Source organism: Buteo buteo, chromosome Z, assembly GCF_964188355.1.
Source record: "Buteo buteo chromosome Z, bButBut1.hap1.1, whole genome shotgun sequence".
NCBI lineage: Eukaryota > Metazoa > Chordata > Aves > Accipitriformes > Accipitridae > Buteo > Buteo buteo.
Window position 1 is genome coordinate 15,221,335 of NC_134204.1, and position 25,287 is coordinate 15,246,621.

At 36.5% G+C, this 25,287-nt stretch overlaps 1 protein-coding gene across 4 annotated transcripts in view; it reads right to left on the minus strand.

Moving 5' to 3' along the window:
* Positions 1 to 8,348: 8,348 nt before the first annotated feature.
* FYB1 (FYN binding protein 1) overlaps positions 8,349 to 25,287 on the minus strand; it is a 69,702-nt gene continuing 52,763 nt past the window's right edge. For 3 of the 4 annotated variants that reach the window (XM_075020197.1, XM_075020196.1, XM_075020198.1), the window contains exons 9-19: positions 25,103 to 25,247; positions 22,201 to 22,229; positions 20,949 to 21,018; positions 20,244 to 20,384; positions 19,545 to 19,576; positions 18,360 to 18,468; positions 16,874 to 16,979; positions 16,400 to 16,562; positions 11,868 to 11,901; positions 11,179 to 11,210; positions 8,349 to 11,063 (exon numbers count right to left, since the gene is read on the minus strand). In XM_075020197.1, the coding sequence (XP_074876298.1) occupies positions 11,041 to 11,063; positions 11,179 to 11,210; positions 11,868 to 11,901; positions 16,400 to 16,562; positions 16,874 to 16,979; positions 18,360 to 18,468; positions 19,545 to 19,576; positions 20,244 to 20,384; positions 20,949 to 21,018; positions 22,201 to 22,229; positions 25,103 to 25,247 (884 nt within the window). In that variant the 3' untranslated portion in view covers positions 8,349 to 11,040. The remainder of the gene's footprint in view (positions 11,064 to 11,178; positions 11,211 to 11,867; positions 11,902 to 16,399; positions 16,563 to 16,873; positions 16,980 to 18,359; positions 18,469 to 19,544; positions 19,577 to 20,243; positions 20,385 to 20,948; positions 21,019 to 22,200; positions 22,230 to 25,102; positions 25,248 to 25,287) is intronic. The other variant, XM_075020199.1, reaches the window with a different exon arrangement.

Consider the following 25,287-nt stretch of genomic DNA (forward strand, 5'->3'; position numbering starts at 1 on the left):
TTAATTAGTTTTTACACTGATTGGTGCACTTCTAAAACATTAATACTGATTTAGAAGATTAAAAATAATTACTTGTAAAGCCAGAGTAGAAGAACTTTCTGGCATATCAGTTCATGACACACATACAAGAATCTTGTTTTAATAGGATTACGTCAAGTATATTTAATTTAAAACACCATTTTCAACAACTTTCCTATTTTGATTTTTGCTTGTTAAATATGAAGCTAATGTTCTTGAGGAACCCCAGGTTCTCAAAAGGTCTAAACAATAAAATCTCACCCATCCATAACACAGGACCAAAGCATATCAAAGTTCCTTAAACAGTTTCATCAATGTACCTCAGGGCTGTCCTTTGAAATTTTATGTCCAGGGAACCCTTGACTTCCTGAAAATGCCATATTAACTGCTGCTTTTTGTAGTAATGTTGTATCCTGTTTACTTCAAATTCTGCTGGGACTAGTTAATTTCACATAAACTTCAAAGCACCACTAAGTGTTGGCCCACTATTAAACTTCTGGGTTGGGTTTGAACCTGTAATCTGTGTGAAAAATGCTTTGGACCCTCATGCTAAATGCTAGTTCCATACAGCACTTATGTCTTCTCTTATAGATACAGCGAGACACAATGTATTTTAAAAGAACCAGAACATCTTCTTCCGACAAAGGAAAGTAAGAAAGGAGTAATGTTTAAACTCCAGAGTACTCTTTTGCAGCTTTTTTCCTGCAGACACCCTTTAATAATCAAAATATTTCGCTTAACTCACTGGGCTCCAGTTTTCTCCTTTTTTTTTTTTTTTTTACTCTAGTTATATTTGAATTATACCAACAACATTGAGGTTGTCTGTGATAATGACACACAAAATAATGCCATAATGTCAGTTATAAGTGGTAACCCACAAGGTACGCTGAAGATAATTTGAGGTATAATTAATATTTGCCACAACTGGGGGAAAAAAAAAATTAGATTTTTAACTTTTTATTATGGTGAAATGGAAAATAGCAAGTATGCATTACCCTTAACTATCACTTACATATGTGGGAGCTCCCCGTCCTGCTCCCCACCAAAAGAAAACCCACAAAAAAACAACCAAAAAACCCAATGTGCTGCAGAATGAGTCTGGCCGTTAAAATGGCATGGTCATTGCTGGTATGAGACATCCTCATCCTGTGAGAGTAGAGGACATTTTGGGATCTGTTTTTGGAGGTTTTCCCATGTTCTGTTCTCCCATTAAATGTGGGGCAAGACTCACAAAAGTTTAACTAAAAAATGATAAAAGTTCCTTACCTATCGAATTTTCTACACATTTTCCTCAGCCACTGTTGCTCGTGAGTATGCAGGAAGAGAGAAATGTGGAGGGGGAAAAAAAACCAACTGTTTTGTCCATGTGGAGGGGGGAGATTAATACCAAAGAGAAAATGAACTTCTCCACTGGTCTGATGGCTTGTCTGTGTCACAAATTACAGCTGATCCAGTGTAAGGCAGCCTCCTTGTTTTATTATTTTTGTCTTTCAGTGTCTAAATCACAATAAATCTAATCACTATAAATCAAATCAAAGATGTTTTAATGGCCAAACGGGGAATCAGACTAGTTCAATTTTACTTCCTAGTTTATAATCTTATGTGAATATAACTCCTCTATATAGATAAGTAAATCTCCTAAAGCTGGGGACACAGTGTGAAAGTAGAGTTTCCTGTGAGCTGCTGGCGTACTTCCTTTCCCACCTGCAAAGCACCACATAAAAGAACATAACAACAAACCTCCAGTGTCATCTGGAGGTTTGCAGAGGCAGGTTAATCTTGAAACCATTTTAAAATGTTTCTACATGTTCAGTGGTGGATAGGGGCTTCTAAAGCTAGAGCTACATTTTTGCACATAAATGCAAAGGACTCATGAAGAAGCTGCTTTGTTCCATCCTTTTGCAAGCAGAAGGTTATCCCCTTTTGCCCCCTCACATGTGGGATTTTGCCAGTGACAGCCTTTTTATACACCAAATAGGGTTTTGCAATATGCTGTAGAGGATACCACTATGTGAATTATAAATCTTAAAGATTTAAAATCTAGTATGAAGATCAAAGAGAACAGCTTTCCACTTGTTTGGGGTCAAATGAAGAAATATGGATATGAGGGACAAGCTAGGGGCAGAGCCGTATCTAGCTTAAATTGTTTAAACTCCATGGAAATTAATAAGGTTATGCAATTTACACCAGCTGCAGCCTGCCCTTTATATAAAGGTAGAAGAAGAAAAAACATAAACTTGAATCAAGCTATGCAGATAACAAGTTAAGCTGTTGAATTCAACTGAGCTACAGTGATTTGTAGTTGTTGAGAATTTTATCTTACCCAAATGTATTTGTAACACTCTTCTTTAATTTGCAGTATCATAAAATTGGTTTTAAATAGATGATAAATCCTGAATGACAGTGGGACAAACAGGAAGAGGAGAAAATCGAGTGAATGAGATCAAAAGGTTAAAAAAAAAAATCATTGCTTCTTTTGCTATATCTATATTGTTAGCAAGAATTTTTGTAATGATTCTATTTGTTTAACCTTTTTCTTCATGTGAAGCCCATCAGACTGCTTAGGAAAGGATAAGACATAAGCTCTATTTTCTGCAGCCAAGAAATATTGGCAATGAAGGGATAAAAGAAGGAAGGTATAAAGAAACCATTACTGATTGAATGAAGTATCTCAGAAGGTGATCAGTGGCCAAATACGACAGACCAACAGGTCTGCACCAAAGCTGGCCAGACATTGGTTTGTCCGTTTGATATTGCAAGAATCACTCAACCTTTTTTTTCTTATGTAAAAAAATCTCAGACTGTAAAAATGTTTGGGTCAGCAGCAGCTCAGAGTCAGGTCAAGAACAGGTGCTAGTAGGTGTTTGGTTTAGAAGTTCTGCAGTTTGAGGCAAATCCAGCTCATCAGTGTGTTTTTAGCAGCTGGACAAATGCATAATATCAAATTAAGTTATCAGCAGCTCTGTACTACCAACAGTCACTCTGAAGTAACACACGGGCCCTAGAGCAGACCTGCACAATGCCTGGCCCGTGGGCAGCCACGCAGTGATATTCTCAGAATTCCGAGTGCTAACACAGCAGCTGTAAAGCAGCAGGAGCCTGCACACCGCATCTCCATCCAGCGGTGCAGAGCAGTCTGTGGGAGGATGCTGCTGCAGCTCAGGGCTTGCGTGCCTGTTGTGCAACGGAAGGTGCTAGGATCTGCTAGGGAGAGAGAGGTTTGTGCTGCAAGACTAAAAAGGCTGAATCTTCAGAGGATGTGGGAAAGGAAATGAGGGGAAAAAGGTGACCCTACTAGCTGCAGCTTAATCTACATAAATCAAAGTCCTTTCATGAGCCATTCTTGAGATTTGTGTTCTGTGTCTCTGTAACACAGCAACGAACAGAAATAGGAAAGGTCCTTCCTCCTGTGTATGAAATCAGCTGCCTCCTGGGAGCAGTGCCTCTTTGCCCTGGACCCTGCCAGAAGATCTGAGAAAATGTGAATGTGGCCAGAGCTTGGTTGAAAACCTAGCAGAATGGGGGGTATCAGGAAGGACAGAGCTCTTGAAACACAAGTGCAATGTGGAAGCATGGATATTGCATCTTATGCACATCTGCTCCTTTGGGAATCCAGCGGGCTGATGGGCTTGCTTGGGGAGGGCACTGGTGACATGGAGATCCTGTAAATAAATGTTGGGCCATCTTTGGACAGCCTTGCACTGTTCCTGAGCCAAAACTGTCTGGTTCGGCCAACATGACAGCAAAGACCATCAAGGTCCAGTGCCCAGGAGTGTTCCCTGGCACTGTTTTAAGCGACTAGTATGGATGCAGCTATAGTGCCTAGGCTGCATTTGGTTATAGGCAAGGGCTGGATTACCAAACTGCTCAGACTGGGACAGTGCAGAGAATAAGTCAAGCAAAGAGGACCCTAGTCTGAAACCACTAGGTTTAGGTGGATGCTGAATATTTTTTGTTGAACTTCTGAGCCATGTGTTAGTTTTCTGATTTGTCCCTTTTGCTCTCACCTTCACCAAGCAGCTTGGAGAAAAAGCAAGGGGCAATTTGCATTTTTCTCCCCAGGGAGGCTGTTTTCACTGGATTTGCTTTTTGGGGTGTGATTGCTCTCCTGGCTGATATGGTATATTCCTAATATATTCCTATGATAGCCTTTTCAAATACAAGCCAATAGGTGTATTTCTACATATATTGTTGTGGAAAAGGCGTTCTATAGATAATATTTTCAGTATCAGCAGTACAGTTTTAAAAAGTAACATGATTTGGCTAAAGAATATCAATTCCTAACAAAATTTCTAGCTCGGTAAGCATTTTTTTCTGGAATTGCTCTGATTTTGGCAAACATCATAATCTAAGTTAGTTCATTAATATAGCACCCTTAAATCCAGGTAGAAATAAAAACTATTAATAAAAATCTGAATTGATTGCAACCGGGTAAAATGCTAATATTTCTTCAGTATCCAGTAATGGAAGAAATTAAAAAATGAACATACATTGCATAGCAGAAAATTATGCAAGGGTAGCAATAAGTATCAGACTAAAGCAACAACAACCAACTGCAAAATAACAGAGTGTCAAGTGATGCAACAAGTCTTCCTGATTAACCGGACAGGTTGCTAACTAGATTGTTAATTAGTGCAAACTCACATTTAGGCACCCATTCATGTAAGATTTTTCACAGCATTCTGCACTGCATAATCCTATTGAAGCTGTGAAAAGCAGCAGGTGTTGAGTTTGGGTATAGTTGACATATTAATTAGACCTGAGGAAAAAAAACTTTAAAAAAACACAGCTGTTATGTGTTTCAGTCCAAATAAACTCCAGTAATAGTGCTGAAGCTCTATGTAAAGATAATCTATCATCCAATTCAAAATCCATATGGCAGCAGAAGCTATTTTTTTTAAGCCTTCATGGTCTTTTTTTAAAAACTGAAGAAGCCCATTAACATTTTCTTTGGGCACTGGCTGACGAAGGCTGGCTAACATTTTAATCGCAATGCTGTTATACATCATGGTATCCATACTGAAATATTTGGATATCTGAGATGCTCAGCAGTCAGTGGATATCATTAGAACAGGCTTCAGTCTCTTACACGGGCGGTAGCAAGTAGCTTGCTATGAATGTAGAAAGGGATAGGATAGGATAGAAAAGGTATCTTTTTTTTTTTTTTTTGTAATTTTAAGCTGGCAGTAGTAAGATTTAGTTATATATAGCATCCCAACTTAAGTACTGAAAAAACTCCCCCAAATACTGAGGGCAGAAGGAAGGTATGTTTGGCCTGATTTTAAATGCTACGGATAAACAGTGTAGAATGCAAAATACAAGAATTTTAAGTCTTCTCAGTGGCTGGTGAGTCATAAAAACTCTGCTGTCACCCACAGAGTTAGGAATCTTGCACAAAAAATGAGCATTTAAACAGAGCAGCTTTTAAAAATGGGATAAAAATGAAAGTGCCAGGGGCAGGGATGCAGAAATAGGGGAACAGTTTAAAAGGATGAAAAGAGAAAGGAAGAAGGGAGCAGAAAAGCAAAGGACAGAATGCCATGGTCAGAGGATCAAGGAAAAGAGGAATAATTATAGGGAACAGGAAGTAATCAAGAAAGCAAGTAGAAGAGTACAGAGAAATCTCAGGTGGTGAAAGGAGGCAGTGACAACATGAAAAAAAGGATGTCTTTGGATCAATACAGAGGAAACTGGGCTTACCTGTGTGAGCTGGAAGGTGTGTGACGGCATTGTCCAGGGCAGGAGAATGTGAAGGAAGCTGAGATGCAGAAGGGAAGGGAGCTTGGCAGAATGTTTCTTCTGTCAGCAAGAAAAGGGGATGGGAGCCCCGGATTCTGTGTCTGTGTTTTGTGTGCATTTTCCACCTGAACTGCACCCACACACAAATGAAGGATCAGGCAGCTTTTCCTGCTAAGAACTTGAAAATCAGGAATCAGGCCAAAAAAAGAATTAAAAGGCAGGAAAAAAGCCAGTGCTGTTTTTCCTTTTCTTTGTCTGTCTCATGATGCTTGAGCTGTAGGATTTGGCAATATTACTGAAGTAATGCAAATCGTATAATGTTTCTTAAAACCCTTGGTATCCATCTAATTCACATTTCATTCATGTTTGTGTTGACATTTTGCATACTTCTTTGCTGCCTAACAGCGAACATTTTAAGTTTAAGCAGTATTTGTCTGTGTGTTAAGAAAGAAAATAAACATAGTTTCCCATGGTCTTTTCAACAAGCCCCACAATATAAAAACCCTGGAGCAAAAAACTCTATACATTTAATAGCAGCTTAATCCTCTCTCTCAAATTGCTTTAGAAGGAGGCAAATAGAGATAATTTAGCAAATTCTACATGTGTTCAGGAGCCATCTAGCTAGAATGAAACACAGAGAAGAAAGGCTTTGTGAGATCATTGTAATTTTGCTCCACCCAGGCAAAGAAGGGAACCTGGGGCTACCACACTGCTGCTCTACACAAGGCTACAACATGTTGCAGTGGCATTCTGCAGTACTGTGGCTAACTGAGCGGCACAGAGATGTCTTCCAGCTGATGAGGATGCTGGAAACCGCTTAGGATGACCCTTCAGCTGCAGTACTACCTTATTTATTAGCTGGGCTAAGTAGTCAAGGTAGAGGGCTTAGAGGGCTACACTGCTACCCTGGGTGAATGGCTTCTGATAAATAAGTTAATTGTTTCAGAACTGGTTAGGGTGTCTCAGCCTGGCATATTGCCAGACCATATACACGTAAGGATTTAAATCTGGCAAAAGCCATAGACCTGACTCAAAACCATGCAAACAAACTCACTGTTGACATGAGAGTTGGGAGACAGCAAACGATGTAAGGGGAGGTAATAACGTAGACCATTCAATTTTAGAATTTTTCCCCAGTTTTTATTAAGTTTCAGAATATAATCTAAACTATTATTTAAATTAACTTTTAATCAGTATCCCCTATCTGCCCCCTTTTTTAGTGCTGTAAACATGGTATATTTAAAATATACATTTTGGATGCTAGCAGTTTTTAAACACAAGGTGTTTTTTTCTCTTCTCTTTGTGTTTAACCACAAGTAGAGGCAAAGAAGAGGAGGAGAAAATAGTGAGAGTCCTAATCTAGGAAAGTACTAAAAATATAATCAATTTAGCTTTAGCAATTTGGTTCTATATCCAGGATTAATGGATATGTGCCACAAATTGTTCTCTGTGCTTGCTTTCATTTCATACATTAAAAATGGGGATAAAATATTTTCCTGTCTCACAAGATAAATCTATTACTATTCATGGGAATCTGAGATACCATTGTGATGAGTGCCATGAGAAACTAATAATTCTGGGTGCAGCATTGGCTTGGGGAGATTTGCACTAAATAAAGGAGTGGCCAGAAACTGAATGAGCAAGGCTGAACAACTGCCTTTTCTGTTAACTCTCATCCAGCCCATGCACTAAATGAGGTGGGGATCCTGTGGAAAAGAGTACTGAGCCATCAAGTAATTATAGATTGCGCACATCATTAAAGACACAAGGAGGCAGAACTGAGGCTGTGCAAAACCAAACTCATTTCTTGCACCTCCTAGCACTCTCTAGTGAAGCTACATGCAAAAGCCTTTCCGTGTAGGGTGGTCTGGTGATGCTGTACAGAAGTCATAAGGGTGTCCTTTTATGGGTCCATTAGTTTCCTCAGAAGTTGTCTTATTTGACATACACACACACAGATGCACACATGCGTACACCTGAATCTGTCATGAAGTAATGTAGTGGTAAGGGGTAATCTAATTCACACAGTGAATCTAGGTTCCTCCACTGAATTTCCTTCCCCATACTAAAGCACTGATCTTCACAGTTGAGGTGGATTATGCAACAAGATCACACATAGAGAAGGGTTTTGTTACCACCATGGGAGAAGTAGCCAAGAGATCTGCAATTATGTGGATCGAGAATATAAACCTCTTACACAGGAATGCACAGGAGATCAGCTGCATTCTTGCAGTCCAGAGCCTGCGGTAGCAGCAGAGAAATGCTCTAAAGCTCCTGAATTAGAGAAGTCTTTTTTGCCCTCCTAGTTTTTGTTTTGCTTAGCCTGTTTCCTGGGACAGTGTAGAGGTACAACACAGATGGAGACCAACTCTGTTTACCTAATCTGGGGTGTTCATGCTGAAGTCTAATTTTTATGTCAATATTTTGATGTTTTCACTGCTGAATGTTTTAGCAGGCACAGCCAAATAGTCCAGGATTATAGACTGAGTTTGGAGAGAGAAAAATATCAGAAGAGAGAACAGCTTTCCTTTTCTTTCTTTCTGACTTGTAAAAGATAATAGAATAAATTACAGGTGAGAAAGCCTTAAATACAGATTTATTAAACTGCCTAAGTATAGATTTTCCTGTCTGGAAGATTTTCTGCTTACATTTCACTTTCTGGGTAGTAATTACTGACAAACAAATGCCACATGCTAGTCATGCTGCCTTTGCAGCAATAATAAAATGATTTTCACCATGTCCACAGTTCAATGATGATTTTCAGAAGTTATTGTTCAGCTACTGTTGTTCTACTTTGGCAGAAGATGGTGCACCCACATTTCTTGTCAGAAAGCACGCTTTTATTCAGAAGAAAGAAAAAAATGCATCCAGTGAATGGCATTGGTAAAATAATGAAAAGAAAACATGTACAATACCAGTAATTTTTCAGTGTGTAGTACCTATAAATACATTTTAACACCCTGTTACAATCACATCGTATTGAATCTGTGAAAACGATGCACAGATTTTTAGCTTAAAGCATCTTATGGTTATTTATGATGATTTAATGTATCATATTACCAATTCAGTCAGTATAATCAGCAAGGAAACACAGTACCTACAACACACCAAGGCTAAGAACATGGAAAAACTATTCAAAATATATGACCAAAAAATCTCACAAAGAATAAAACTAACTTTTTTTTCAGGGGGATGAAAGAGGTTTATGTTCTACTGAAGTCCTTTAATACAGGATAAACTATATTCAAAAGGAAAGTTCCTTTGTTGGACTTACTGCAATGCATGAAGTTCTACTATCAGTTAAAGCTAAACCAAGACTGGTTATATATGTTAGAAATTAACACAAACTCTTTTTGAGATAATTAACTGTATAAAGCATGAAACTGTTTATCCTGTTGTTAAGTGACAAGTGGTTGTGTATTTCTAAATATCTGTGTTTCCTCTCAGTTCTTTGGCATATCATTAATTTGATGCAGATACCCTCTTGAATGCCCCTGAAAAAGAAAGAAACCTCCAGCAGTGACATCGCCAAATAACCAGACACATTCATTGTACTTAATATACAAGGTCATGTTTTAAATTTGGGTGCTGGTACTGATGTTTACACATAAAATCGGTATTGTGTGCCTGGATGCTGGTTGAATAACAGATATAGAACAGGAAACTCAAGTTTGCATATAGATTTTCAGTGTATTATCAGTGATTTTAAATACAGTATAAAATAGCTTATAGGCTATTATCTCTACAGCTAATTTTATGTTTGATATCCCCATAGCATTATACCTCCTTAGAGATTTACTCTATTTTGAATCATCAATAAAAGGCACTTGTGTGAGATGAAATCTCAGCGCCACTGAAGGTAAGACCAAAACTCACTAGCTTCAACAGAGCCAAAATATTTTATAAGCTGAATTCACTAGCTTGCTACATTGCACTGGTTTGCACAGAGTACCTTACTTCCCTTGAGGGTTATAGGAGACTTGATTATCAAGAGGAGTTTCTTACACTGATCCAGCCACATTGGTCATCGCAGGTTTTTGATTATCTTGCACTATAGCAAAAGCATCACACATTACAAATACAGGTTCCATTTTCTGCACATGTTCATCCTCTTTATTGGGAGTTCACTGTAAATGTCTTTTGATTTTCAGTGAGTTCTGATATATAAGTGCAAAGTGATCGTTATTATGATTCATCCATTCATTTTACTTTGATTTGCTACTTGCTCATTCAGAGAACAGCATCACCAATGATCTTTAGGAATAAATGCTGTTTCTACAATGGGTAAGCATGGAAATGTTTCATTTCTATACTCTTATTTAGCCAAGTCTAGTGTAAAATATAGTACTTAGAAGAAAAAGATATTATCAAAATGGTGTGATAAATATATTTAGTCTAGATGTTTTTCCCAACCAGTTTATCATCAGTTTATAGGTCCATTTTAATGCCTAAATTACTATAGTGACAACATATCTTCAAACTAAGCAGAAACTAAATCTTAACCTAAATGTTCTGAATATATTTTGAGCAACACTATACTATGAAGTAGACTCTTCTATGGTTTATATCTCAGAGTGCTGTATGTAACACATAGAACATTGTTACATTTTACTATTAATATTAGTCAAAAAGTACCTACAAAATGGTCAAATAAATTTTAGAAAATGGTCTTCTATCACTAGTACAATGTAGAAAAAGAAATTTCAGCCATCACGGTACATGGCTGTACATGTCAGTGTAGCTAACGCTGTTGCAATTGGAATGGGAGGTCAGCAATGTATTGTCTTCTCTGATGCCCACTTTTGATTTCCTGTTTTCACAACAGGATGTTATCACCAAAGGAAGCATTTCTTTTCAGGATACTGTCCTCCCCAGATGGCAGTCTCTGGTGTTTAATAGACCAGAGCCAGAGTAAAACCTGTTCCCAGGGCTTGTTGTCCTCTATACCCTTAGTAGATGTGAATTGGTCTCTTTGTGTATAGCTAATTGAAGAACTGTTTTTACATGGACTGTCACAAATGTGGAAAGGAAGTGGAAAATTATAACCTTAACTTTAGCTCATGTTCCCTGAATTTTAATTGCTCAGATAAATGGCAATATGAATGTCATACAAAGCAAGGGAGGAGAAAAACCTGAAATCCTAAAAAAGGTTAATGGTACATTTATAAGAGTGTAACCAATTAACTTGTAATCAGCTTTAGTGACTTCTCTTGCTTTCACCATTAGGAAGTCCGAAGTAGATTTTGATCTTCAATGAAGCTCTAACTTGCATAGAATTCTGCATCAGTCATTATCATAGATGCAATCTGAAATGGAAATAAAATGCAAAAATATTAATATTGTGTAGTATTTCAACTCAAAGATAATGTTATTTGGTGTAATTGAATATAGTTATTGTATTGTTTGAAATGTTCAACATACCATCACCAATATCATCGTAAATCTCCCCATCACTGTAAGTAAAGAAAGAAAAATAATGTATTTAAAAATTGAGACATCAGATATATGCTACTATTTGCAGGCAGATACATTAACATTAAAAGTTAAATGTCTGTATAAGGGTTTGCAGGCCTCAATTCTAAAAGTGATATCTGATTTGATATTTAAGGGTCTAACATAAAGCCCACTGAAGAAAATGGAAAAGCTTTCTGACAAGAGTTTTGGATTAGAATCTAAATGCTGAACTCCATGCAATTATTCAGAGCAACAGTGAGCCAAATCTGCTCAATCCCAATAAGACCGAAATAAAAATAAACCTAAAGAAAAATTGGTCCATTTTATTTAAACATTTGAAAATGACATCAATACACTTAATCACATTAATGTACAGTTCAGTAATAGATTCTAGTACCAATGATGCTTAATTTATGTAATTTTTCATGGTTTAAACCAAAGTTTATGGTTAAGCAAAGCGAAATGGGGCCCTGGAAGATTTCCAGCATGGATGTATGTGACTAGTTCTTCAGAATTCTGGACTCCATTAAAATAACTTAATTTGCAGGACTAGAATGACAAACTAAAATAATTACATTTCACTTTTATTTAACAAATAATTCAGAACAAAATTGAGTGTTAAAACAAATTTTTCAAAAAGATCACTTTGTACTTACTTCTCAACTAAATTGCTTCTCAGAACATAGCCATCTGTAAAATTGAAATTATATGTATTTAAGTTAAATTAAAATATTCATCTTATTTCTTCTGTTGCTAGCACTAGTGAAATGCAGTTTTCCTCTTTTAGGTATTTCAGAAGCAAGGACATAAAAGATAGATAACAATATACAATGGATATGTACTCAAGGAAAATTTTGGTATGTCCAGTTTTAGTTTTAATTATTCTTATTTGCTTGTTTAGTATAACATAGTGCCTTAGATAGGGAATCAGAATATTACAGTAGCTCCAAGAGCACTTAGACATCTACTGTGCCAGGTACTTTACATATTCATAAAATGTTATTTCTCTTGTTTCGTTGCAATAGTTTCCATTGTGTACAAAACTAGCGCTGAAAGGAAAAAATACTAAAACAGGTTATGCAAGATTAGGTTTTCATCTTACATTTTAGTTTCCTGGTTGCATGAGAGGGGTGTGAAACAATAGCTATTAAGTTAACAAGTTATAGTACAGTTCACAAACTATAGCACAAAAATGTGGTATAATAATAATATATTAATATTAATATATATAATAATCACATAATAATATTTATATGAATGAATAACAGAAATATGTATAGTTTCCTACAGGAACAAAAATATCTTTCAAGATGTATACACCAATTATTTATCATTAACTGTAATTGTTTAAAAAATTTTAACTGTATCATAAAAAGAACTGTTTATATAGATAAGGGAAATACCTTAGAAAAGCTACTCACTGGTGAATTATTCTATTACTCTGTTGCATTACTAATGAAATCAGATAAACTACACATACTCTTCTTCAATATATTTAATCTCTTGAAAAAATTACTTGCTGTCTTTGGTAAAAGATACCTACTGAAATACTTGTCAATTGGTATAGCATACACAAGCAAAGAGAAAGCCATAACAATAATTACATATTTGCAGATAAACATTAGTATGTTGGTACAAAATTAGGACAGTTCTAAGGAAGAAATATGATCTTCTGTTATATTGAAATTACTAGGTAAGTTTCCTTCTTTTATTCATTAGGAGGCTTAAATGGTCATGCTAAAATGACAGGGTTTAGTAATTCATACACAATTTGTAGGTCTTAGAATAAATTTATTAGCTTGACTTGTTAAATTCCTTGAATTCTTGGAGCTGCTACTGCTCCATGTACTTAGAGGAACCATTATATAGCACAGAAAGTATCAGTTTTCTGCTAGTGTTTCTGGTGGCGATCTTTCAGGTCAGTCTAGCTGAATCCCCAGGTCCTACTGTTTCACCTTAAGGAATTATTTCCTCCTTCACATGAATTTTTCTTTTCTGATACAAAACACATGAAAGTATCTTTTCTTTTTTCAAATGCACAGTAATAGCCAGCTAAAGAATCTCATATTTTGTGTTAAGCATTTTTTACATGCAAGTCCTAATTTTATTCTAACTGAAATTGCCCTTTTCAATATCTGTACCCTTACTAGCAGGGGAAACCTTCCCTTGTAAATTGGCATCAGACACAATGAACTAGTAATGTTCCCAAAAGCTGCTGAATTATCACAGTCTTCAACTGGCCAATGTTTTGATATATAAAAATTTCCTGTGATTCCTATTGGAATATTGGAAAAGTTGTCTGACAAGACTAATATCCCAAATCATCCTGCAAATAGTAGTAACTAATTCTTATATACAGCTTTTCTTCATAATGAAACATTTGCATAATTCATTTTAATTTGGTGTATTTCCGTCTTAAAATAGGTACATGTCAGATATTGCTACAAATTTCAAATGCAAGTAAGTTTTTTTCCAGAATATGTTATATATAAAGTAGATTAGTGATTTGCTTTGTGAAGGCCATAATACCTTAAAAACACTGCATTTTTAAAGAAAACATCTGTCTTGTGCTAGAGCTGAAGGTTGCCTAAAAATGCTTTCTTTTCATGTGATAATATTTTATTTGACACTAATTGCTTTAGCTTTTGTTTAAGACTTAACAGTTACATAAATAAAAAATTATTTCTTTGCATTTAATATTTGATTGCAGCAATATAAGATAACATTTGCTTAATTTGCCTGCTTTTATATCTTCAGGGTCATGAAGATTTGGTAATTACATAAATTCTATTATAACTTTTGCCTACTAAAAAGACTGCAGGTAATCTTCAATAGTCAAAGAACCCGGTGCTGCGGATTGTCAGTCACCTGTGTATTCCCTCAGGCTGATTGCAAGTCAGTACACATAGGGAAAGCTCTGTCTATTCAGGATATTCTTAGCTTTGTTGTCTTTCCTCAGATTATCTGGGATAAAGGCATGGAAATTGATTTTTTTTTAAAGATGTCATCTTTTTAAAATTCTCTTTAAGCAGAGTCCAATAATTTCCAGAACTCCTGAAGTCTTCTGGGAATCATTTTAAAACATTTGGCTAATCTAATCTTCTCTGTTTCTTCTTTTCATTTGCTCATGTCACATACCTGAAAGCAAAATTTCTTTGCTTACAGTAATTGTGTACAAACACAGTGTGCTTGCAAGCAAGATGTACATGTGACAGTCCTCCTCCTGCTGCAAAGCATAATCTAGGTTCTTCTGACAGTCCCTAGCCCCTAAATATGTGGGAGATACAGCCCCTGCTGATCTCACACTCTTTCAAATTTACTAATCCAAAATTACATGTCAAAAATTTCAGTTTCTAATTTATTCATATTTATGTGGCTTCCATAATAGGGAAAAAGGCAGCAGGTCAGCACAGTCCATCTTAATTACTTAGCACCACTGAAAGCTTTAACACATAGGGCCAGCTGCTCTCTGACAGTGTAACAGAAGCTTAGAGAGGACACAACTTAAATTTTCAGGCACTTAAGTCCATTTATATCCTATTGTTTAAGCAAAATCTATGAAAGTGAATTGAAAGTTTTCGTGTATTTCAAAAGGTATGTGGGTCAGACCAAGGCAACAGAAGGAATTTGAGAAGGTAAATGAGAGTCAGTTCCCTGTTTCACTTTTGAAATTTCAAATCAATTCATGACAAATAAAATAAGTAATAGCAGAATACATTCCTAAGATCATCAGCCCTTGCTTAAAAAGGTGGGAAAACATTATAATGTAATTTTGTTTAACTGCCATGACTAGAAGCATGAAACTGTGGAAGTGCTTCATAAGTTAACAAGCAAATGGAAGAATTCATGTGCAAGAAAGTAACTAAAACATCTGTAATTGTTGATTTTCAGTCTATCTGTCCTTCAAAAGGTAAAATCATACCTTTAAGATATGAGCAACTAGAGCAACTAGAGCAAATAACCAAAACTGTCATGCACTTAACAAAAGTAGGATTCAAACTTCACTAATTAATGTGAAAATTGACAGAGATCTATTCAGAGGTTTTCAGGGAGAATATTTTTATTTGTTCTTTTATGCATAGCAAAACAGTAGCTCCTGTCACTATTTGAAAGGCTTTGAAGACTGTGTGAGGAAAACAGCCAACATGAACTACTTTCTACTTTGTTATTAGCTTGGTTCAAAAAATGCAGCATTGAAAGCTGCTCTTTGGGAAGTGGCTACACTAGTGCAATCCATATTTTGAAAAACATATTTGTCATTATGCAAGAAATTCTTCCTCAGTCTGCAGGCCTGCCAGGAAGAAGGCTATACTCCGGACTGTAACAGCGGAGTACAGAGGGGTAAAAAATGGAAGGTGACTGAATCCCCTTCAGAGGTTTATGGCATTGGACTGTTTTCTACATGGGTCAGAGGTAAAAAGAAAAGGTGAATGGAAGGATGCTGCTACTTTGAATGTAGCCTGTTCCTACACAAAATGAATTTTCATTAGGAGATTTGAAAAGTGTTGTAGCAGAAGCACGTTAAGATACTGAAACCTGCAATAGATGGTCCAGACTTCTCCAAAAATGCAGAAACTTCTGCCAATGCACACCCTGGCCAAGGGTTCCAAGAAACACTGAAAGGCATCGCACAGCTCCCCAAAAAAGCAGGCATGCCAATGACGACATATGCCTTGGATCAGCTAGGAGCTTGGGGAAAAATCCCAAGCAGTTTCATCCCCAGCCTGTTGAAAATATTAAACTCCATCTCTGGCAATCCAAAATGAGAATATTGTAATTGATTTTCCCTTGGCTGCACTCAGTGGGCAAGTGCTTCCCAGAGATGCAGCAAGGATTTTACTTTTACTAGCTTCTGTGTGTTATCATAGCTATACTCTTTTTGTCAAATAGAGGGAGACAGAAGCAACAAAAACATCTGCTAATCATAGCTGATGCAAAGTAAATAAGTTGTCCTTTTTCTCACATTTGGTATCTCTTGTCTATTAGAGTTCTTATTTTTTCAAGGCAAGCTGCTTTTAAAACACAATAATAAAACAACAACAATCTACCTCTTGTCAACCACCAGGCAAGGAAAAAGACAAGTACTAGGCTCTGCTTTAATGTGACAAGGAAGAGGGTTTTTTACATGTCCTCACTCAATCATAATCTAATAATTTGATTTGTACTGCAGCTTTTTAATGAAACTTACATTTTCCTTCTTCATTCCTGCACAGGACCTTGGTATCATCTGTACTTTCTATAATTTCAAGAGACTCCCCTGGTTTAACTTGTAAGTCTTTAGATCCCCATCTTCGGTGGGGCAAATCCTGGACTGTGGTGGTAGAGTACAGAACTTTAATTTCACCTTCAAACTGCAAAAATAAAATAAAGAGATGGTGGTTTGAAAACATCAATGTAAAGCTTATGATCATGTATTTTTTAGACCAATATATTCCCATTTATTCCTAAATTTTTGAAAATTAGGCAAATACTTGTTTGTGATATGTAGTATATGCCCATGCTTGCCATTTGGACTTACAAATGCTCAGACCACTATTTTACAAGTAGTAATACTTTAGCTTTCAAAGGCAAAATAATGGATTATTTACAGATTAGGGGTTACAAATTAGAGGACAGCATACAGATATTTTAGTCTTTATGTTTTATGTGAAAAAAAACTTACTTTGAACTTTTTTCTGAACTCCTTCTCTTCTCTTTCCATCTTTTTAAGCTTTTGTGCATCTTTTTCATCTGATTTACTTTTTGCAAGGCTTGGTGATTTTGATGAACTAAAGCAATAGGTTACAGATAAAAACAAAATTAGCAACACATCTGAGGTATCGGCAACCTTTGTGATAATTTTAGTGAAAATGCACTTGCCTTCATGTGTCTTTAGTATATTTTTGTTGCTGTACAAAACTAATATGGATAATACAATACAGATTTGATTTCAAAAGAAATAAAAAGTTGGGGTTGTCTTTCCTGCTTTTCTCTTTTAATGAGTTCTGATGTTAATATATCTATAATCACATAAGTGAATATGGAAAATTATTCGAAGTATCTAGTTGCTACAGCAATGAGAACTTTACATCTAACAAAAATAGTTTAGGTGAATGATACCCATCACTGTAGAATCTCTAGGCAAGGAGCAATTTTTGTGAAGTCTACATACGTTTGGCCAATAGGCTGAATAACATGTCCCACTGTGAAGGCAGCTGGAACATCTTTGCCTTTCATAGAGTAGCTGTGTTAGTCCTATGTAGTCCTATGTGCCCATAGAAAACCTTGCTATACCAGGGAATCCGCAGTACATGGCCCATTTCAAGTTCTGTTGCTTTTTCCACATCCCTGATGCTGTTGACTTGTACCAATGAGTATGGAAGGGTTTCACGCCCTAACTGCCCTTCCTGATGCTGTACCTGGGAATTTAAAGTCTGACTCTACTTTTTGATCCTTCCTGATCTCTAGGAGTTGTGGATGACAGTTTCACTGATGATGAGTGTATGTATGTGTGTGAACTAACCTAGATTTAGGTTAGGAGGGCCATGTCTTTTCCTTTGGATACACAGTTCAAAGAGTTCTCTCTGTTTTAATGCCTCCAGTCTAGATTATTGTAGTGCACTCTGTAGCTCCACCTGAGTGGAGTTAGTGACAACAGAATGTGACATGTTGCAGTCATCTTCACAGATGCATCTGTGCTCATAACACATCTGTGCTCCAGAAATGGTCATAACTTCCTGGTCCAGGAATAAAAGTTTTCCAAGTTGAACTTTACACCTCCAGATGTGTTTCATACTTATAACACCTTTATCTCCTTTTCTCTTAAAATACTGCAGCAGCTGAGATCAAGTACTTATCCTAACAGTCCCCAAATTTTGATAGGAAGAGGACTGACTGTATGCAGAGAATCTACAATGAAGTACCTTCAGGCCATGCATTCATTTCTACCTCTTGTCCATCAGGGACTGAATTTGTTGAAACTCAAAGCATGCTTATTTATTCTGTAGTCTAGTTATTATTTCAATCTAAAATGGAGGCAGGGAGCAATCAACAGCCATTGTCAATAGTAGCATTATGAGAACTAGAAAACCTGACAACACCAAATAAAGCATACATTAGCAGCAAACTGCCTCTAGTAAATACTTTGAAAATGTTTTACAGTGTATTACAGATTTCTAATCAGGGGAATAATTCCCATTTCCACTTGCTTGAGTTCAGGTGGTGGAGGAGGGAAGTCTGAAGAATCTACATCATCATAAACATCATTGTCTCCACAATCTGAAACAATAGTGTTTAAAAGAATGGAAAATTATTATGTGATCCTTGAGTAGCAAATACATTATACTACAATCTATGGTAGTGTAGCTAAGTTGACAAGAAATTATGGCAAGTACTGTAGCCATTTACCATCTATAGTAACTGTGAGTTCTCTGTTTTGCACAATCTACTGTGCAAAAAAACCACCAGCCAACCTTTTCAGAATAAGACTCTTTACTAATAGGTATTCACTGATATTTTAATCTTCTTAGGCTGAAGCAAGTTTTAGAACATGTTGGCTAATGCAATAGCCTTTAATCTTAATTTTAATTAGTTCATTTCCCACTGTGTTGCATCAAAGTATATTTTTGAAGTCTGATTTTAATGTGCACTCAGGCACTCCTATAGCATGCTGGTCAATGCAACGTTGCTTAGAACGTTCATACACGGATATGTATCACATGTATGTTAGTTTTTAGGCCATCTTGCAATGCCAAAGCAGTGGAAAGAATTCTTACCCCAAAAATATACTTTGAATCACATTCAGCATATTTGTAGAGAGGAAGCAATTGTTCAACTCATCAAATCAATGGCTAGAAAAATCAAAGCAGGAGATAAAAGGTTTAAAACTCAGTTCAGGCAACAGCCTCAAAAATTGTAAGAACTTGCTTTTTCCGTGGCTGGGCTGATATTTATGAATATATGTTATCTTACGAAGACACTGCAAGTGATAAATAAAACCAACAAGCATCTCTTTTTACTTTTGAAGTCTTGCATTAAATGCTTCTTTCCAAGTATATCTGTTCATAATTAATGTCAAATAAAATGAACTAGTGGAAATCTCACATGGAAAAATCATTACTTCTTAAAAAATACATTAAATTGTTTTCTAGAGAGTTTGCAATATATATTTATCTCCTTGTCTGTAGCCAAATCAGTCACAATATTTGAAATTTGTTTGCTGGAACTGGTTAAGCAATGGGAAATCCTGTTTCCTTCCTTGGTTGTATTTTTGTGACTAGCATGATACAGAGTAATATATACAGAAAAAAGGATCAGGAATCAATATGGAGACTGAACAATAGGCTATTAATTACCTTTTCCAAACTGCTTTGTTGAAGGAGACATGCTGGAAAAACAAGATGCTCATTAAGTATTTATATCACATTAATAGGCTTTTGCATCATTTAAATAATTTAAAAAACTTTCAACACAAGGACTCCAAGTAATCTCCAGACATTTTGAAGCTCTGCTGACACCAGCAATACTCATGTACTACATGTATTTTCACCACTGAATCAAAGTGGTTCAGAACTGAACGAGAGAAGTAAAAACACCAGCTGCTGATCTAACCTCTAGGCAAAGTGGGTAGAAGACAATCTTTGCATTTTTCTATTCGGCATATTATTCCTAAAATTTGGATTAATGGAACTAGATTTACCAGTTTATTTCAGCCACGTTGTAATGCTGAGCAAAGTACTTTTTAACTGAGGATACAGCAAACTTGCATCACCACAGTAGCACAAAGATAATGGATTATTTTGATGTTCTTCACCGAAAAAAATTTTGGTGTATTTTAGTTACCAGACTTATGCAACAAATACAGCTTGTTAAAAGAATAATTATATTATGCAGGTGAGAAGAAAGGAGGTCAGTGTTTTTGCAGAAAAGTATCATCCTGAGCTGCAATTTGATGTATGATTCATTAGGCTGCTGTGAGAACATGTTAGTAGCATGTAATCAATGCTTTATTAGAATTAGTTAATGTGTACTGTGATTTCCTGGCAGACTCTTACAACAAATCTCCATTATCTTCTGCCCCATTGACTTTGGTTGTTTTTTCTCGTACACTTTTCTTTTTGCCATCTTTGACCTTTAGCCTCTTCAAGATTCCCCAGGACCAGATATCATTCTTATCTTCATCCTGTGATACAGACCTTTGGAGTATGCATGCAATTATCACAATGTAAAGTGTAACATTCTTTTTAAAAGGTCCAGTTTAAATTCTCCATTGATGCACATAATTCTCATTAATGCCAGCAATGTATATACCACAAGGTGAGTACACTTACCTAAATGCTAAACACTAAAATGCTAAACTAGAAATATGTTTGTTAGGTCATCTGTAGGTATAGATAGGTATAGATATTAATAGGTATAGATATTAATCTAGTAGCTTACTGTTTCCATGTTGTTACTCAGCAAGCTAGCATTTCAGTTTGTTGTTTTCATTTCAGAGCTATTCTGTCTAGTTGGGGATTTGGGGATTTTCATGATTGCAGCTGCTTTTGCTGACATACCAAAATTAATTACAGAACAAAACTCCTCCAAAAAACCAAAGAATCCCTTTTTTTTCAGCTTCACAAATCCAACCTGAGGTATACCCACTTGCTGATCATCCTAATACTTGCTAATTATTATGCCTAATTCAAAAATACTAAAAACTGAAATGAAAACACTCTGTTAAAAAAGCAAATTATTTAAATTATATAAAAACATACCTAGTTACAGCATCTTCATCATCAATCCCATCGTAAATTTCTTGATCAGAAGGAGGAGGTGGGAACATCTCTTTAACAGATCAAACAGTGAATTAATGCATTTACATTTAATGCTTCTGAAGAGGGTATTCATTACTGGCCTCTTAAGTATGTCAGATGTGTGTGCAGTTTGTGCAATATCCTTGCAAATGGAATCTTTCTGTAAATGAGCATGGCCCATTTATTAAAACAGTGATTTAGACTTATCCCAGTTGGGAATGCCATCCACAGCATTTAAATGGGGCACTGCCAATCACAAGAACATGAATACTAAAAACAAATGCATTGACACTGTATTCGATGAAATTCTAAATTGCTGATTTTGGCCCAGTCATTATGATGACTGATGACTTTTAAATTTTTGTGTGCAACTGGAGTGATGTTTGGAGATGTCAGACCAACATTCGCAGCAAGTGACGTCTTGTGTTTATCCACAGAAGCCAGAGACAAGTGCAATGTAAGCTCCCCATTTTGGTCTCAGTTCTGACCTTTGAGCCCCACCTCCTTCAGTGCAGGGTTAGCTCAGTTTCCATGTCCAATTCTAGCCACTGGTCAGAGTAATCACTGAAATCTGTACTTAGCTGGCAGCAGCTTCATTCAGCACTGCCAGGGAATGCTTCTGCCATGACTAGTATCTAAACTCTAAGCTGAGAAGATGAGCTGTGCTCTTGTGATCAACAGAGAATGCTACATAAATATATGGGCTGCCAAAGGGGAAACTGGGCTTGAATGTGTGGTCTTGACAGTGTGAAACTGCTCCAGTGATACTGGTTAGGACTCCAGAATATCGCTGAAACTGAAGTTCTCCTTAGCTCTGTCAGCAAAATGCAGCTTTAATTGGTAGTATTACTGACTATTTCAGAACTGGATTTATCCTGAACAAAACCTCTTGGTTGTGTTAATATTTTGCCAATTATATCTGTGCTGTTTTGTGGGAAGATTTACCTTCACATGCAAAAAAATTAAAGTTTTGTCATCTTCTGGCATGCTTCTGATTCACAGTATCTGAAGACAAAACTTCTGTCTCACCCAAGTTCTCATAGGTGGAAAGAAAGTTAATTTGGCCACTATACTTCCTTATTTGTTGTCTGTTAGCTAACATCTAGCATGCTTATGGATAATTACTGCATTATCTGGAAGATGCAGAGGTCTGGATTTGAAGGTAAGAAGTACACAGAAACAATTGCCCCCCCAAAGTATATGTAGAACTTACTTCCAGCTCCACTGCGACCACCACTCTGACTGGAAAAGAAGATGAGACATTTTAGAGAAAAACAGTCATCCTTTGATAAAAGAAAACACCATGATCACCCATGTAGTTATTAATTCTAAACTTTTTGGCTTTGGCACTCGTCTGCATTGCCAGGTGAGCACTACAAATTCTGCACTGAAAGCTCAGGTACGTGCTTGTGTGTTCTATATGGGCAAAACCTAAATGTGCCAGTTCTTTTTTTCTCTCTGTTTTTACCACACTCATGCCAATTTCTTACAGTCAAATACCAGTTAATTCTCACTAATGCTAAGGAAAATGTGTCATCTAATTCATAAATGAACTAGCGCTTAGATGAGGAGAGATTCAGGTAAAGCAGAAAAAAATACTCTGGTTTTTTTTTTTCCTTGGAAAGAATTCATAACAGTTCAGAAAAGAGGATTTTAAGATACCATTCACGGTCATTCAAAGGGGAGTAAGAGAGAACATTATCAATACCATCTTTAGTTAACGTTAAAAAAAAAGACAGTATTTTGCAAGTGAAGCTGTGAAGCAAATTCTGTTTGCATAAATCAATGCAGATATTTCAAGCCCATGTAGGTGCACATTTTCATATGAGCAGAACATTCAGTCTTAATTTTTAGTAATTGTTAGCAACTGTTAGCAATTTCCAATAAAGTGTAATTTTCAAGGAAATGCAAATTGATGTCTACAGTAATGTTTTAATATATTGAGAATATATTTAATATTCCTGTTGATAACTTTAAACTAAAGTACAAAATATGACTTAGGATCATAGGATAATTCATGTTGGAAGGGATCTCAGGAGGTAATGTAGTCAAACTTGATTGGAATAAAAATATAATATGACTGAACACTACAGAGTGCCTCCACACCCTTTAGATTCATCCCTTATGAGGAGATTTTCTTGAGATGGAATGGTAAACCAATGAATTTGTTGCTCAACTAGCTTTCATCGGGTGATGCTTTAAACCTCTAACTGCATGTTTCTCACATTTCAAGGATTCCATAGTAGCCCAGTGTTCTAACAATAACTGAAAAAAAACCTGATAGGTTCACAGTAGCTGAGATTATTTCCAGGTCAGAGCCTTACTTAAAATTACACATCAAAATAAGATATTTGTTAAACTCTTGTGCCAAGAAATCCTGAAACACAACAGCCCTAGTCACGTATTAATTTTGGAATATTAACAATACTACCAATAATGAGATAATACTATTTGATCAAGAGCCTTTTTTTTACTATGGCATTCTTACAGTGGTTTCAAAACATGTTGATGTATGTATGTCAGACCTTCCAACAATTCATGGTCATGAACTGAACAGAATGCTATTAATCACTAGAGAAGATAAAAATGTCAAAATACAGCTTAAAGGATTTAACAAATCTGAGCCATTCATTCATCCTTCCAAGTTTCTTACACTGTTATTTTAGTATGCAACAGGGTAAGTATTCTTGTTTGCTTTTGAATTCAATAAATTTTCTAAATTCCTTGCATTGAGGTGGTTAATTGTAATGCTTGCCATACTGAAAAGGATTGGCCAAAGATACTCCTGCAATGAAGTACCTAATGCTCAGATTAGCTAAAACCTAGAACTACTAAAGGAAATCTTCTGGCTAGGTTACGAGCTATGAGACCAATGTTCAGGGAGCAAAACTGAAACTGAGCAACCTGGAAATATATCAGTTACAAAACTATATTGGTTGCTTAAAGAACACCAGCCTGAAGGTAGATCTTTCTGAGCACTGTTTCTGGAGCTCATGGGGATGTTCTAGCAGCTGAGGATCCACTGCAGCCAGCTGCAGTCCCTTTATTCCAGCCAGGCCTCTAAGTTAAGGTGCTGGGAAGCAGTAAAAGCAGGTGTAATGGCTCAATATTTCAAGATGGTTGTCCTACACATTGAAATCCTCTATACCCGTATGCAGATCTCTTATTTGCATGCTGGGGTATGTGTTTCTGCACATCAGAACATGTAATGGAGAATGAGCACTGGTTTGTTGCACCACATGACAGAAGCAGACTTTTATGTGAGGTCAGGTAACAGAGGTACCGCCGTCATGTTGGGTCATAAGATAGCCTTGACTCTTGTCACAAGATCACTGGGATATTTCCCTTCCAGCAAGTTTGGTACACTGCTGAAGACAGCACTCCTCTAGCTGCAGATCTATCTGATGTGAAAAATACAGGACACTGAAGTAGAGAGTCTGCAGTGTAGCACTGCATTGCAAATAAATGTGAGACTGTGCCATAGAGGAGAAGCTTCTGATGAATTCAGAAAAGTATAGCTCATATCCATCTCATGGGATTTCAGAGGGCTTATTTACAGGATTATACACATTAGCCACATGCTCTTCTGAAGGGCCATCCTAGTCATGCTTCCAGAAGTCCCTTCTCTTCAAAAGGAAAGAGGTAGTAAGGCTCATAGACTCATAGTAATACTCGAAAGCAATGAGGGTGGTCAGTTCTCCACTGCAGTGAGTCTTTCCATGGCTTTTAAAGTCTTTTGTTCTTGCATATTAGAAAAGGCAGTATGTGACTTCAAAAGACAGAACAAGAAAAGAGAGTGAGGGAAGAGAAATAAACTTCCTGCAGGTGATTTGTAATCCTGCATGGTGTGCATTTTGTTCTCTTTTGGACTGTAATGCTGTAGGTTCTCTTCCAATAGTATGGATTACTCCTGAGTATGAGTGCTTATAGATGTTGGATTCCAGAATCAATTCTTCTTCCTCTGACTACTCCAGTTTGAATAGCTCAGTTACATGTTTCTGATACAAATGGCTGTTCTATTGTGACAAGAGTCTGCTTTGTTTTTGTAAAACTTCCCCTGTCTAGGCTGACTGGGGTGAATCACTGGCTCCTTTTCATGCATTCCTTATACATACCTGCTAATAATGTCCTGCTCTCCAACATCATCATATACTTCTTGGTCACTCTCTGGATGTGTCACAGCAGCTCTGGTAGGTGGTTGTTGCTTTCTTCTTAAAGAATCATAATCAATCTCCACCATGGTTGTTTTAATGTATCCATCTAAATGAATGAAACCATATAATTAGGCAGAGATAGTTTT